At 38.1% G+C, this 15,942-nt stretch overlaps 2 protein-coding genes across 3 annotated transcripts in view; one reads left to right on the top strand and one right to left on the bottom strand.

The window, feature by feature from the left end:
- The window catches only part of LOC112564884 (heat shock 70 kDa protein 12A-like), a 15,275-nt gene extending 2,274 nt beyond the window's left edge, over positions 1–13,001 (top strand). The window contains exons 2-9 of one of the 2 annotated variants that reach the window (XM_025239983.1): positions 590–811; positions 1,087–1,282; positions 1,661–1,726; positions 4,206–4,328; positions 4,935–5,137; positions 5,405–5,570; positions 6,187–6,315; positions 10,751–13,001. In XM_025239983.1, the coding sequence (XP_025095768.1) occupies positions 590–811; positions 1,087–1,282; positions 1,661–1,726; positions 4,206–4,328; positions 4,935–5,137; positions 5,405–5,570; positions 6,187–6,315; positions 10,751–11,289 (1,644 nt within the window). In that variant the 3' untranslated portion in view covers positions 11,290–13,001. The remainder of the gene's footprint in view (positions 1–589; positions 812–1,086; positions 1,283–1,660; positions 1,727–4,205; positions 4,329–4,934; positions 5,138–5,404; positions 5,571–6,186; positions 6,316–10,750) is intronic. The other variant, XM_025239984.1, reaches the window with a different exon arrangement.
- LOC112564891 (V-type proton ATPase subunit e 2-like) lies at positions 12,759–15,942 on the bottom strand. Its single transcript, XM_025240000.1, has 4 exons — positions 15,784–15,942; positions 14,960–15,007; positions 14,167–14,273; positions 12,759–13,533 (listed from the first exon to the last, which is right to left on the bottom strand). The coding sequence occupies exons 1-4, from the start codon at positions 15,888–15,890 to the stop codon at positions 13,529–13,531; spliced, it is 267 nt and encodes an 88-aa protein (XP_025095785.1). The 5' UTR covers positions 15,891–15,942; the 3' UTR covers positions 12,759–13,528.

The raw sequence follows: 15,942 nt of genomic DNA, 5'->3' as shown, positions 1-15,942 counted from the left end.
TCTAAGTCTCAAAGTTTTCCCTAGTTTCAGTTCAGTCATTTCTTTAAAATTACAAAAGACAAGGTAACGAATCTTAAAATAAAACACAAGAGTCTTCTCACGACTGAAAAAAAGAACCCGAGAGAGAGATCAAACTATCTGTCACGTTTAATTAAATTAGTAGATGAAAATAGCCTCTATAAAATCTTCTGTATTGTATGCGTCTATGTGCCTTGAACATTAATTGTTAATAATCTTCGTCAAACGTGTTACTCTAGTAATGTTAGATAAATAAATTTGAGTTTAGTGTTCTTCATTTTAAGCTATATCGTGAATATCGATAAGCAGTTTCCTCAACCACCAGACCACAAGGAACAAACTGAATAGCAGTCTCAGCCAGACAGTGAAAATGTGGGATGGCGCTGTTTGCAAGTAACTTAAAGGGACAGTTCTCTTGTGTTCTCTCTCCTGGACCTCATGTAAGCCTCTTGTCTAGCTTGATGCCAAGAGGCCGAGATGTGAGAGGTTGAAAGTGGACAAACATTTAACTGTTCCTATCGAAACTGACTTTTATCGAGTGTTTTGAAAACGAGGGCCCTTTTTGTCTCAGGAGCTAAGCCGAGACACCATGGTGACCGCAGTGAATGGTCAGCAGATGCCCGCACTCACGGTGTTCTCACATGTTCTCACGTTCTTCGCTACGCACGCTCTGGAGCAACTGAGCGACCAAAGTGGCACGGATTTTCGGCGTGAGGATGTGCGATGGGTCGTGACTGTGCCCGCCATCTGGAGAGAGCCAGCCAAGCAACTCATGAGACAGGCAGCGCAGATGGTGAGTATGGGTTGTTTTGGAGTCCGCCCACCCAACCCGTCGTAGTATTCGCCGTCTCTTCAGACAATATGTCTTCATAGGACGCACAAACACACTTAGCTTGGTCTGGAAGTCACGTGCTTTTAAGGGCAAGAGAGGAGGCAAGTTGTTTAGACTTGTCGAAGCAGTGTGCTTCTGTGGAAAAGATATTCTACTTGCTCTTCCAGCGGATGTGCAGAAATATGCATTTTCTTGTCCTTGTGCAACCATTTTGTCTTATTTTTTTTCCCCTGCAGGCAGGTATGTTTACTTCAGACAATCCTTCTCAGATGCTTATCGTTCTGGAACCAGAAGCAGCGTCTGTCTATTGCCGTCGGCTGCGCATGCACCAGCTGGTGCCAGAAACAGGGACAACGCGGCCTCTACAGTCATCAAGGCGGTCAACGACAGACATCACGATGTCCCCTCCTGCTGTGACTAACTTGACTGTTGGTGCGTTGGTTTCACACAAGCTAAAGTCTTATAGTAATGTATCAAAATGCTTAATTAGTTGGGCTGCATACATTTTGCACAGTTTATTTCACTATATTCGGAAATAGTAAAGATTAATGAGTACTACAAAAGCATCAGCGGATAAACAACTACACAAACAGGTTATCAGACCAAACACAGGCTCATTTGTTGAAAGATGGATGTCCTCATGGTCATTATGTCTTCAGCTAGTTGATGTCTTTGGTGTTCAGCAGCTAAATGCTGATGTCGGCGCTAACTGACACAGAAGCCCAAGACGTGTAAGACCTTGAACCGGACGATGATGTCATTGTTCGTTTTTTTATATAAAAAAAAATGACAGCTTGCGCGTGCTTGCAGATGGCTCACGGAGTACAGAATCTCTGGATTCCCTGGGCGACCAAACGCTGGAGAACAAGATCAAAGGTGGCGCACGACTGTGCTGATGAGCAGCATGCTTTTCATGTCCCTGCTGCACATTTGAAGCATTTTTGAAGCAATGATGAATCTTATCTTTAACAAATATAGCACACTGCACCGTACGTAAACTGCACAAAACCTTTTTTACTGCAGTCATGTTTGAATACTTTGCACGGAAAGAATGGCCAAGTTCTTGTTTATAGATAAGAATTTTGAATTCAGAAGATAAAAATTTATTTGCACGAATAACATGTAAAAATAGTCACTACTTTCTTGACACTCTCAAATCATACAACTGCAGTCGACATTACATGCACTGCTATAAACCACACATACAAGCACCTATATACCAAGAAGAAATTCTTTTCCTTGTGCTTGTCTCTCTCTCTCTCATACGCACACACTCTCGAACATTCTATGCACCAACTGCATCTTAGTTTCACCATTAGTTTCACGTATAAACATATTAAAACACACTATCGAGTGCGCAAACACGCATGCACAGATGTACACTCGCTCATACACTTGCACTGTCTTCTTGACCGTGAATACACAACCCACCGTTCTCAAAGTGTGCAACGAGATACGGGTGTTCCCTGCTTATTCCCTACCTTAATTTACCCTTCACCCTTCCCGAGAGAAAACCAGCCTTCCACAGCCCATTGTGCCCGTGTATAGTGCATGTTGCCATCATGCGGTGCACTTCTGATGCACGAGACTCCATGGTGCGCATATGGTGCACAAATCTAGTAATGTTGACCTTCCATTGTACACGTCTGATGCATGGGACACCATGGTGTATGGTAGCCCCACATGGTGCTCGTCTGGTGCACGACTTCATGGTGCATGTCTGGTGCATAAGATTACATGGTGCAGTTTGTTATATCTTGGTGAATGTTTGGTGCATGATATCCTTGGTGTTCGTCTGATGCATGTTGACACTCCATGACGCACGTCCTTTCTTTGGTAGACTTCCGTTTGTTTCTATGACATGAAATCTTTCTAGTTATGAGCACAAACCAGTGCTTTTGTTTGTTTTCTCTGTCTCACTCTGTCCTTCTGTATCACGTGTACGGTTATCCATCTTCTGGGCACAAACCTATCTGACTATAAAACAGTGCGGATCTCATTATATAACTTATTTGGGTTTTTTCTTCACCTGGCATGCCTTAAAATGACTTTACACTCTTTCCTGACTAAAAATGTTGAAGACAAGATCTCGAAGCACGTCAGATACTGAAAATTATTCATCGTTTTATGTTTAAATCATTTGTACGAAGCTTTACGTTTGGTGTACGTCTAAAACACTATTATTGCTTATTTCTGCAACAACCTATCAATCTGCTCAGTTCTCTAACTCCATACAAAGATAATATCTTTAATGGCAAGAATATTTCACTTATTTTCTTAATTTAACTGAAATGGAAAAGATATGCTCGACTGACTGCTAAAGACATAAATTTACATAAAGGGACTAGAATCACTAGATTGAGGACTCTAACACATGGTCCAACAAATGGCAATGTTTACGAAAGGCAACGGGCACGGTTTTACGAAGTGTCGGACATATTTGTTTAAACCTCATGAACTAGGTACCATATGGAATCTGCCCGAAACATGATATGCCAAATATAAACAGATTAACTACCCATGGAGCTTAATTCATAAGAACTTGAGATTTACCTTGGACGTGAAGAGTAAAACAGAAAAGCGTAAGCCTTATTCGGCGATCACTTCTCTATGCGATCTTGGAACATGAATAGGCAAGTTAAAGGGATACTCAAGGCTTGTGATAAGGCTCTGGCGACGGTCAAACGTTTCAAAAATATATTTAGTTACAATTACAGAGCACGAAAGCAATACAGGAGATATAAAGGATTCGTTTCTCACTTGATTACCACTTATTAGCACTATTTCGGTTGCCGATGTTTATAAAAATTGAAAAAATCCAGTGAAATCGACCTTGTGTCCTTCCGCCGAGTAACCACGATAGCTTCCCGAGATGATCAAGCAGAGGAGTCTCCTTATGACATCAGTCTCCTTATGACGTCACACACACAGGAAGTGTGTGGTCATTGCGGAGATTTGACGTCGTCTGTTAATTGTATGACGCACTCTGTGTGTAAGGCTCTGTCTTTCGGAAACTGATGAAAAGAAAATTTTGAATCTTTTTCCATCTTTTCGTGGAAATCGGGTGCAGCACATTCTCGAGGAATGGTTCTCACTATGGAAACCACGCGTCATAGGGTCACGTGACGGAGAACGAGACTTCGCGGAAGCAAACAAAGAGTCCCGTGTAATTTCTCTTATTAAACACAACATTCTACTAAAAACCTTCAGCGTTTTCCACTTGAACACACATATAAATAGACGAGATTCAAATTTATCCTACTCTTTACGCGATTCTACGCAGTTTTATTTTGCCTTTAGAATCCTTTAATAGGGGTGTACCTCGAGGTGACAGGTCAGTCCTCACCTGTTACAGGTTCTCGCTACATCGTCGTGGACGCCGGTGGAGGTACAGTGGACATCACCGTGCACGAGCTGAAGGACACTGGACAGCTGGTGGAGCTTCACAGGGCCACGGGCGGGCCGCACGGCTCTACAGGTCAGTCCCGAGGCTCCACAGCTTCGCCCATCCTCTGAGTATCTGCTTCCCTTACTACCATCCAGTTTACCATCAGCTAGTTCACTTGTTGTGTCGGTGTTTAAGATTTCTCGAAGCTCGTAGTCACGCTTACAGATTTTTCTTAATGTCAAAGAATTTTTTATTTTTTTTTCGCTATTGAAATTCTACGCGTTTTGGAAACGATAGTTTCGATGAAGCACATTAAAATAATATGTTCATATCGCTTCCTCTTTAACCTAGTCATCGACATCTATTATTATCCATTTTCATTACCCGTTATTATCGCCATATTCTTCTTCTCCTCTTTCTCTCACCTTCCTTTTTTTTCCCTCTGCATAAAAAACATGATGTAGGCGTCCTATTGTAACCGTAGGGAGCAAAATAGTATTTGTTCTGGTTTTCTTTCCTTTTTTGGCTCTTGTTAAGCGAGCCGTCAGTAACAAGGTTAGCGCCTTTCCCCAAATCCCTTCCCCCAGAGAACGTTGTATATATACATATAAATCAGTACATCACTCCTAAAATGTTAAAACTTGAGAAAAAAATCATTCTTATCAGTTTAGTGATACGCGTATTATTTTGTTGCAGGTGTGGATGAGGAGTTTATCGCTCTGCTGTGCTCCATCTTTGGTCACGATTTTGTGGACAATTACAAGCGCAACTTTCCTGTGGGATGGGTCAACCTCCTCACAGATTTCGAGTCCCGCAAGAGAACAGCCTCCCCTCTTAAAACCACATCATTCAACATTTCTCTCCCATTCACTTTTATCAGCGAGTTTCGGAAGCATAAGGTGAGACATTTCACCCCCTACTCCTCCACACACACACATGCATGTACAAGTTGACTGCAACTATAACCGAAAGTTAGGTTTTGTCCGCTTTCACACGTTCACAACTTTCTAGTGTTTGGAAGAGAATATTCCAATAACGAACAATATGGTTCATAACTGCTTTTTTTTTCAAGGGGAAAACTAACGTCTAACCCGTCTGTCTGCTCTTGTTTGTACTTACCTTAGTGTGCTGTCATACCTAACGGCAAATTTATTTCCTGTCTTCAGGGAGAAATAGATCATGCAGTCAAGCGGCACGGTGACTCGGATGTAGAATGGTCACTGCAAGGGATGCTGCGTCTGGCACCCCCTGCCATGCACCGGTTATTTGCGCCTACCCTCATCAGCATCCGTCAAGCCGTTGGAGACGTACTGAATCACCCCAATACCCGGGGTGAGCATGTGTATAGGCCGTGGCGTAAGATGCTCGGCTTTGGAGGGGAGTAAACTCCACGCTGACAGTGAACGACGTTCACATTCCTGTCCCCTCAATATATATATTTTTAAAGGTGACGGGTGTCCCCCTTGCTTGCCTGGTTCCTACGCCACTAATAGTTTTTTTTTCTAAATATAAAAACATCAAGAAGAGTGTAGCTATAAATGTGTGAGCTTGTGTGCGTGCGCGTGTGGTTCTCTATGCAAATCTGCATCCACAGTTCGTCCGACCCTCGCCAAACCCCCCCCCCCTTTTTTTTTCATCTTGAAAGGAATTGAGTTAGAAGAAACGACATTCAGGGCAATTTGAAGAGTATAAGTTATAAGTGTATTAGTTTTCTGTTGCAGCAGACATATGAGCATCCGGAAAACAGGTTATGCCCTCTTTGTTTTCACTAAAGAATCAAAGCGAATAACTATGTAATCTCTATGTAATCGCTTCATGAAGCCCTGATTACTTGCTAGAAATAAATCATTGCAGAGTATGGGCCAGTCTGCGCGAAATAAAAGTCGATGTTTGCATAAAACAATTCATATTCTTCTCGTAACTTCGCGACGTCTGGTATTTCTCTCAGATCTACAGTACCTATTTTTGGTTGGAGGGTTTGCTGAGTCTCCTATGCTGCAACACGAGATTCGACGGGAGTTTGGCCAACTGCTTACAGTTCTTATCCCTCATGATGTCAGTTTGGCTGTCCTGAGAGGTGAAGAAAGTTTTTTTTTAATCTCTGCTAAATTTTAACACTATCATTTTATTCTTTATGATTCTTTGATTTTTTTTTTTTCACCAGTCTTACCCCATTTCCAGATACTTTTTCTGTTAAAAACAGCTACGAATTTTGTTCTTATTCTTTTTACCGAAAACAATCTACATTTAACGTGATTTGTAAAGAGGGATCGATTGATCGATCGACTGACTAAAGATTCATTTAATTTAGAGGCTGTAAGCTCTTCGACTTGTGACCAAGAAAGAGTTGAAAAAACCCAGCCTGCAAGAACTCTTGGGTCCCTCATGGGACCTCTTCGGGAAGAAAGTTGGGTCCCTCTCGGGTTTTGGAAGCGGGACCCTAAGGGGACCTCGTAGGGAATTCCCACGGGTTGCCATGTTTTCCCACGAAAGACCCACCCACCTTCCCACGAAAAAACCATTGCATACCCACCGATCGCCCATGAGAAGTCGTGTTTTCCCATCAAACTCCCAACTCCCACTCCCCTCTTGCTGCATTCCTCACCCTTTCTCACTTTTACTTACACTGGTACACAGGCTTGCACACCATGAAGAAAAACATTCAACAGCTTTTCAAAATCTCGTTTCCTCACAACGCATAAATAGTAGGCAAGAGATATCATTAAACAATTTTATTATTTACACCAAAAAACTATTTTAACAGTTTACATTATTTAAAGCATTAAAATTGTTTTTGAACATAAGCATTCATCCAATTATTTACATAAAAATTGCAGTCAATAATTTTTTACCCCATGAAAGTTATTTTTGAAATAATTATTTATAACATAAAGTCAAAACAATTTACATAAAAGATAGAAAATATGACACCAAAAAATCGATCCATGAGTGGTGGAATCCCTGTAGAAGAAAAGAAAAAAGTTACAATGCATTTACATATTTTGATTTTTGCTATGTAAGTAGAACTAACCTCTCACATAGATGAAAGCTTAACTCTTTCTTTATGCACTCAACACGGGTGGCCGATTTTGCCCTGCTCACTTGTTACGCAGTATTACATTGGGCTTATGCATTGTTGTAATTTTTTTAGGCCTTTACAGCTCGTGGTTTAAAGAAAAAATTAATAAATAAGATAGTTTAGGCCTTTATGAACACAATTATCTCCCTTACATGACGAAGACGTACGTTTGAACGAAAGTCTCGCCGATATTCTACACTACCTGTCCTTTTCGATGGTACACATTGCGAACATCATGCATCTGAAACGTCGAATAACAAAAGAAAGAACATCCCAGAGGATATTCCTGCTTCAGATGAAGGAGAATTTGACCACGAATGGTGTAAAAATGGTTTTCATCTGCTCCCGAATTTTTGTTTGAAATGTGTAAAAAAAAATTTTCCAAACTTCACATAATATACCTAATTTTGGTTGGATTATCATAAAAGTGAGTTCACGAGCAAGATTACGGTAAAATTGTTCCACTTCTACACATTTTGATCTGTCATAATCAATTTAAATTTCTGTTCTATCTTGTTTAGTTATTTTTTAATAATTTTTTGAAAAGGTTAAATTCATGCGTACAGGGGGTTTGACCGCCTTTAGCCTGTGTAAAGAAAGAGTTAAAGCTTTCATAAATCTACTAATTACTAGTGAGATTACAAGAACTTTGAACAAGAGTGGAATAAAAAGATTTTTAAACGGTAATGTCTTGATGGCCATTTGTGTGTATAAGAAGTTTTGGATAATATCTGAAAGTAACCAATTAATCTTTAGTACAAAAAGTAAAGTAAAATAGGCCTACTGAATAAATCCACGAAGAATAAAACAATGCTCACATTAATAATTTTAACTTGACAAACTCATTTTGTAATTCCACTCACCATTAGATGGCATCACCCTTCGAATCATTCCTCAATCCATGTCTCTTGGACTGCAGCTGTGCACAAATAGAAATTGTAAGTAGACTTAAATGCTATTGTACACAATAATAAATTTGTAAATGTAGAGAAAATAATACTTAGATTCACTATTTTTTTAAATTGTTCGGAAACTTGTCCTTTTAAGTTCATATTGACGTACACCTCAAAGAAATCAAAACCAAACAAAAACTACACACCAATTAATATACTTCTCAGCTGAAGTGACTGGAAACTTTTTCCCCTTTGGTTCCACTGAGCCAACTCTGAAGATAGCAGCCGTTTTAAAATTCTCCGTGCACGAGAGGTGCTGAACCTGTTAAAAAAAATCTTTAGTTGTTTCCACCATGTAAAATACTACAATACAAATGCGAAATAAATTAATTCACTGGATTGGATAAGTTTAAGATATAATGCTGAACCCTACTCCACTGAGGGATCAATGGTTGCATGATGAATATAGCTACAAACCAGACCCAGTCTCTTAAATAAACCCTAGTGGGACTTCAGAGAAAATAATGGCATTAAGTGACTCAAATCACCAAGTTAATTAAGAGTTTAATCAAAGCTGTTCTTTATGAAAGTAGAACAATTTTAGTGGTCATAGTTAATAGACACACAGACTGCTCATTTTGACACCATGAAAAGCAAGTGACAGAATTATTTTATAAATAAAATCTATGCATATAAAATACTACATTATTTTGTACTTCATAAAATGTGTATTATTTTTAATGCAAATATTACACTGACCACACATTCTTGTCAGGAGAGTTAACCTGTAAGCCGATGCTATGCCTGCCTGTTTGTTAAATGGTTTATCAAGACTGTAAAGCATAACATACATATTAACTGATATATTAGCTAAAGCTAAAGGTAACATTTAAAAAAGGTGTCTAGTACTAACACATTATACTTAAATGACATACCACTTTTGTTCTAATTCCTTTCTTCATCAGCTCCTCTTTCCCCATATTTTGAAGAAGCAGGGTGACCTGATTCAGTTTGTGAACTACATTCTGTAGTCTTTGCTCTGCTCATCAACTTTGCTGAGAACTCTGTTCAAAAATGTATTTGAAATCAAAATGTTACTTTTAGTCTTTAAAGTAATGACAAAACAAAACTATGGATGTAAGTCTATTGACAATTTTTTTAATTAACAGAAAATGTTTAGATGGATATAATAAGGATGTGCATGTAGACCACTAAAAACACAAAACCTGTGCTTGTATAGTGATCCTGATGAAATCATAGAGGGAGACAAAATAAAACTTACTGGTAAAATTCACTGAGCCAGACCTACAGTCAGTGTGATCTGCAATTAAAGATTGTTATAATTAGTTCTTTTTGTAAATCATGTAAATAAACTGAAAAAATGGCATGCAGCATTTTAAAGACAAAGAAAAATATATGTGATCAGATAAGTGATTGTTAGAAAAATGACAGACTTTGACAAAGTTCATTGCATAGCATTGGATTTAAATACATTTTGTTTTAATTTCAAAGTGTATAAGTACAAAAATAAATTCTTTCTTTTGCTTTGCATTAATTTTCCAAAATTTTAGTTGTTCAGAAAGCAATGTGATTGTCTCGTTGCTTTCCCCTAGAATGCACCAAGACGGACACAAACGTTTGGTAATCGCCGCACCACTGTTATTGAGAAAGCAGACGACGAATTTCAAGCATGACTCAATGAGTTCATGTCATAGATTTCAACTTCGAAGTTAATCATCAATGATACGAGAGATTGTGTGTGTGTACTTTACCTCTTGACTAGTTGATTTGAACCCATCATGCACTGTCCTCTTGCTTCTGCCAATCGTATTCGCGCTCAACATTTCGTTTCTGTAATTAGTAAATACGTGCAATTAGTAGGCAAGAGATACGATTAAGCAATTTGATTATTTACAACAAGAAGGATATGGTTAAACCATTTAAATTATTTACAGCACATATAGAAGACAGCGTCATGTAAAAGCGAGTTGCTAGCGATGTATATGTGTGATAACTGCCGGGTACAACACGTGAAACATTTCACAAAAAGCACTACAATACTTATATATGATCATAAATTATTCATGACTATCCACTGTTATAAAGTATAGTTGTTTTAATGGCATCTTTCACTTAACTTTATTAAGACTTACTTCAGAAATCGGCGGTGTTTCACTTGAAGATGGACGTACAGTTCAAAATGTCTGCGCGCCGGTCAAAGCTGAACCGGACGATGTGACCTCTGATTAACCCTACACGCGGCGATGGCGAAAGAGGGGGGAGGGTAACAGCGGGTGGAAGGATGCGACACGATCACGTGGCTACCAAATCGAGAGCGGCTGAAGAAAAAAAGCGCGATGGACGCGTCAATTTAGGATCGAATTACACGCTTCCCATCCCAAAGTCTCACTTCCCTATAGGGGCCGTTCAAACACCCAAAGCCCATGCACGCTGGGAAGCTTCTATTTTCCCAGTTGTTAGATTTGAATAAACATGATTTTTTCCTTTTGTTTTATTTATATTGCTTGACTTTTGTGCAGGCGCTGTTCTTTTCGGTCTTGACCCTAAAGTCGTGAGTGTGAGATGCGCGCGGCTGACGTACGGAGTAGGTGTGTTGAATCGTTTCGACTCTTCCCGGCATCCACCAGAGAAGCTGGTCCACAGAGATGGCGTGGACTGGTGCACCGACGTCTTTGACCGCTTCGTGGCCATCAATCAGCCCGTAGCGCTCGGAACCTGCGTCACGCGCCGGTATACACCTGCGCGCGCTGGCCAGATGCTCATCGTGCTCAACGTGTACTCAAGCACACTCCCCGAGCCCACTTTCATCACCGACTCCGGTGTACGAAAATGCGGTACTCTCTGCCTCGACCTCCGACGTAGTTCCACCAGCGAACAGCAGCAGCATGTCGGTGGAAGTGACAGCGAAGAGACGAGCTCAGCAGCACCAACAGGAATTGATAGGCCGCGGGAGATCCTAGCGCGCATGTCGTTTGGTGACACGGAAATCAGCGTCGCCGCTCTTGACGTCACATCCGGGAAGGAAGTGAAAGCAACTATTGACTTCCTTAGTGGATAAAACATGTTGGGTGCATCAACATACTTGGATTGCGTCCGCAGTAAAACTATTGTTTGCGGACTGCGTTTGCTATGTTCCCTACAACTAGAGGCCATGTATAACTTGGTGTTATGCAGTCTGGTGGCTTAATAAATGCAATGTACATGTATTATAATTGATGAAATAGCTAATAAAATTTCAGACCAGAAACTTTTGCCCCACTCTTTTTTCTTAGAGCTTTATATCGTTTAGGAGTCTTTAGAAAAGGTGGTCTTTCGCCCTTCTTGATTGTCGTACTGCTTAGGATACTGTCATACTAATATTCCTATTTGAAACAATTTTGTGTGGTGTGAAATTTGTGAATGTCTTTGATAAAGTTGTCAAAAGCAACTGGAGCCAAATTTTTGTATCTTCCTGTACTGTTTATAGCATATTTGTAAAGCTGATTCCTCGAAAACCGGACGAACTACAATAGATGCTCCCCTATTTCACACTTTTGTGAAACGTGTCTTTACTAATGTTTGCTATACGAGAAAAAAAAAAAAAAAGCACGTCATAGCCCTTCAGTCTGCTCGCCACACTTTGACTGGGATAATGAGTATTGAAAGTTATTATAAATTATCAGTTTTTTCAATGTAGTTTTCCACCTGTGTGTAAAATGTAAATATTTAAACCGCTTTCAAATTCTCGCGGTTTGTGTAGTGAAATGGCAACGCCCATCGTTTTTAGATACATTAGTCATTACTTCAAAGGAAAGCCAGAGCGGACACTTAGTGCAAGGCAAAGAATTCTTACAGAAGCGTTTTTCCTAATTCTGAATTGAGTTTCGCAACTTATTGATGATTTTGCAGCTGTGTATGATGCTCGTCCCAAGAACAGGCCTTAACGGTAGTTTCAACCAGTGACATGTTCATAATCCAATATCTCCCTTAGAAACCTGGTGAATGACCACATTTACTGGCAGAAGAAAAGGATTATCCTAGTTGATAAAATGAAACAAGGATAGCAACACTAGACATTCCGTAGTTCTCAAAAGGGCAACAATTTTTACAGGTGACACAAAAACATGAGATGCATAAACAAAACATCTGCTGAATAAAAAATTTTTTTTAAATGAGACTATCTTCCCACGTCATGCTTTTCTTTGTTGCTTATTTATATTTGTGTATGTGCTACCAATCAAATTATCAGTAAAAAAAATATTTTGTTTTCTTTTATGTTCTTGAGAATTACAGCATCAAAGAAAATTTCCACATGCAAAAACCTGTGTGGGTGGTGTTGAATGACAAAAGTGGATATGTAATTACATATTTATTCCATAACTGACGAACCAGTAATACTGAATTGCTTATTCAATAAAAACTATCGAAGTTTGAAATCCCCACCCCCCAACCTGTGTTCTAACATGTATAAGTCCAGTTTTACAAATATTGTTTAATGTGCTTTCATCTTTACTTTCTCACACATAAATATCACCCATACCAAATAAATATGCAAGAATTTTTTGTTTATTCTACAGCTTCACCTAAAATATATTCCAATGACAACATGTGTTGCCAACATGAAATGTACAATCATTACATCATTTTATTTATCTATGTTAAATGTTCTGTGATGTATATTTACACGAGAGACTATCAATGCCACAAGCTGAAAAATAAATATGGGTGATCCCTCCCCCTAAAAAAAATCTAGGGATGCAGCTATAAAAAAAATTCTTCCTCTGAATATCTTAAAGTTAGATGAGCATGTCACATTTGTTTTAGTGCTTCCAGAATATTTGAGAAAACAGTGCTTACATCTAAAGTGCTGAAAGGTAAAAAGAAATTAAAAACACCAAATTCAATTGCTTATGCATTGCTGGGTCAGCAGTATTCAAAATGTGCCCTCTACAAATTTTCATCAGAACTCAAAGGAACTAAAATGCAAGTCTTCTTCGTGACACATTACTCCAAGGTGTCATCTAAAGTTTACACAAAGTATTTTGTAGTCTAAATCATAAAATGATAAGTTAAAGAAAGGTTAATGAAATGAACATTGCTTCATCTATGCTGACAAAAGTGTTTTTTTATCAAAATGTTTAGCCCACAAGTTTCTCAATGCATGCACATCCTTGTGTTTGGTAACTGAAGCAAATGATGACATAGCACAAAAGGACAGGAATGGACAGAAGAAATCACAGCCACGAAAATGTAAAACCAGGGTGGTTGATTTTGTTCCAGCATTTACATTCAATCCATGAACCATCAAGCCATCTGTTTTATTCTGCAAGGAAAATGTTTCACAGTAAATGACATAGATTTAGTAATTTAGAAATACCTATGGCATAGCCTTCAAATTGTTTCTAAGGGAAAGTGATTATTTTATTTTTTATTCTATAATACACAGGTACAATAACCACAAAAATACAATATTTAACAATGCAGGAAAAAATACACATAAGGTAAAACAGTTACTGGAGAGTACATCTATCAGAAAAACAAGTCATCCAACACAATGTATAAAATTTCTTTGTCAATCTCTCCTTAACTACTCTTCTGTAAAAACAGTTCCCCATAGATAGTATGGCTGTAAAGATCTGTCTATATAGCTCACACAAGGGAAATTACATTTTTAAAAAGAGGCAGTTTTCCCAAAGATTCTTTTGATTGTTTTAAAAACCCACCATCTTGTCTTTTTTCTCTTACACAATAAGTTTTCTAATTATTTTATTAACATTAATAAAGATGATAGGAAGAATTTTCTTTCTCACACAGGCTGATACATATATTTATGTACATTCTTATCAAAACTGAAAAAAAAGTAGTTATTGATCCTTTAGCAACAGTCACAAATAATGAGTCATCTTTATGTAAACACAAAAGGACTAAGGAAATTTAATAAATGAAAACCATTTACCACTATGATGCATCCCATCCCACTCAAACTGGATCATTCGAATTAAACCTGTTTCAAGTTGTGGCCCGATCAATGGATTGAGCTGGGACAAGTATGCTGACAGCCAGCTACAATAACAGCAAGTACATCCTGATTACAATAAAATAATCACTAGCTTGGCAGAGCAAAGAAAAGCTTAATTAAATAGCCAAAATATGAACAATGTTGATAAATATAAAATGAAAAATGTAACAAGAAAAGGCAGAGGTGACAAGATTTCATTAGTAATTTAATTTCAAGATATATGATATAATCTTATATCATTTAACTTTAAAATAAAGGTACCTTTAGCTTAGTTTATTAATCACTATTACTACGTCAATAGATGGTATTTCTATAAGAAGCTAAATTGGACTCAACAGTCATGTTTCTGGACAACATTTTGATGACAGCAATATTTTATAATTTGAAAATTACACAGAAATTATTCAGGCTCACTTCTATCTTCTTTTTCTCATTATATACTTTGTTCCACAATACCATTAAATAGTAATCACAAAGGATAATCATATTGCCAATGTCCTATTAATTAAGTCACCAATATTTGTCTGCTTAAGATTATTCTTATTTTCTAGCTTTCCTATGAAATTTCTATTATTTTAGTGGATCCTAATTTGTATTGCAAAAGTGAATGCTTATGTTGCCAAAGACATCTACTTTACATGATTGACAAAGCTAGTGTGTAAAGGCCACACTTTCTCAAATTTATTTATTATTCAGACATAAAAAAGTCACACAAATAAGCCATACTCACAAGAGATAGCAGCAAGCTGCGGTCAATATCAGGCATACCTGGACAATGCTGTCAAAAAGAATTTTTAAAATAATCATTTGGGTCATAAGTTTATTAACAAATCTATACTATTACAATGAGCACTGCCATTGCATAAAAGCTGGCCCCAAGAAAAGTGAGATATCTAAAAACTTCACCCACCAATGATCTGAAAAAGTTAGGGGATACTATAAGTAATAATGCAGTGCATAATCTGAAACTGCTGTGCATATTTTTCATTGCTCTTTATTGCTATGGTTAACTGAAGTTAGTTAACATTTGCCCTCCAGCACACATTTCCATTAAACAAAATGTGGGCTGACCCCGACCCCAAGTGATTTGCATTACTTGAAAGGTTTATTATAAAGGTTCGAAAGGTTTCTGCCCACTTTTTTACTGCCTTGCTGGTTGCTCAAGTGCAATATGCAGTAACTCTTAAGAAATAAGGCATGATTATCCAAATCGTAAGCTTAATAATGATTTACAGTCTAAACTGTAGCAAGCGGATCTAACTCCACTGACGTCCTAGTTCAAGACTGAATTTTTAAAAGACTAAATTCTAAGTACATTAAAAGATAATTGATGCGTAGCAACTCAAACCACATGTTCAAGAGAAAAACAAAGACAACCAAAATGCTGCTACAATCAGTTCAAAATGTATAAACATAATTTAACAATCTTTCTCATTTCTGCACTACTGACAACGCAAGAAAACGTTTTACATCACTACACATCATTCAATGCTTTTTGCATCGTTCTTTTACAAAGGAATATTTCGAAATTATAACTTTTCCACATGCACTAACCCTTTGTGAGGTGATCGCCACATTAAAAACTGAATCAGAATAGGCAAAATAATGCCAATAAATGCCCAAACGGCAGTGATGATTCCTACTACACCATTGATGTCCATCTTGTCAACCGGAAATGGTCGGTCATATGATCACTGCGTGATTGTTACTGTT

The sequence above is a fragment of the Pomacea canaliculata genome, linkage group LG5 (genome assembly GCF_003073045.1).
Source record: "Pomacea canaliculata isolate SZHN2017 linkage group LG5, ASM307304v1, whole genome shotgun sequence".
NCBI classification, from domain to species: Eukaryota; Metazoa; Mollusca; class Gastropoda; order Architaenioglossa; family Ampullariidae; genus Pomacea; species Pomacea canaliculata.
This window is presented reverse-complemented; position numbering and strand designations above follow the sequence as displayed.

Excerpts from the sequence above, each read along its gene's own strand:
- LOC112564891 (XM_025240000.1), bottom strand. The coding sequence starts at position 15,890 with ATGGACATCAATGGTGTAGTAGGAATCATCACTGCCGTTTGGGCATTT. Across the intron at positions 15,008-15,783 it reads TGGCGATCACCTCACAAAGG|CATTGTCCAGGTATGCCTGA; the intron begins GTTAGTGCATGT and ends TCTTTTTGACAG. Across the intron at positions 14,274-14,959 it reads GCAGCTTGCTGCTATCTCTT|CTGGCTGTCAGCATACTTGT; the intron begins GTGAGTATGGCT and ends CTGTTATTGTAG.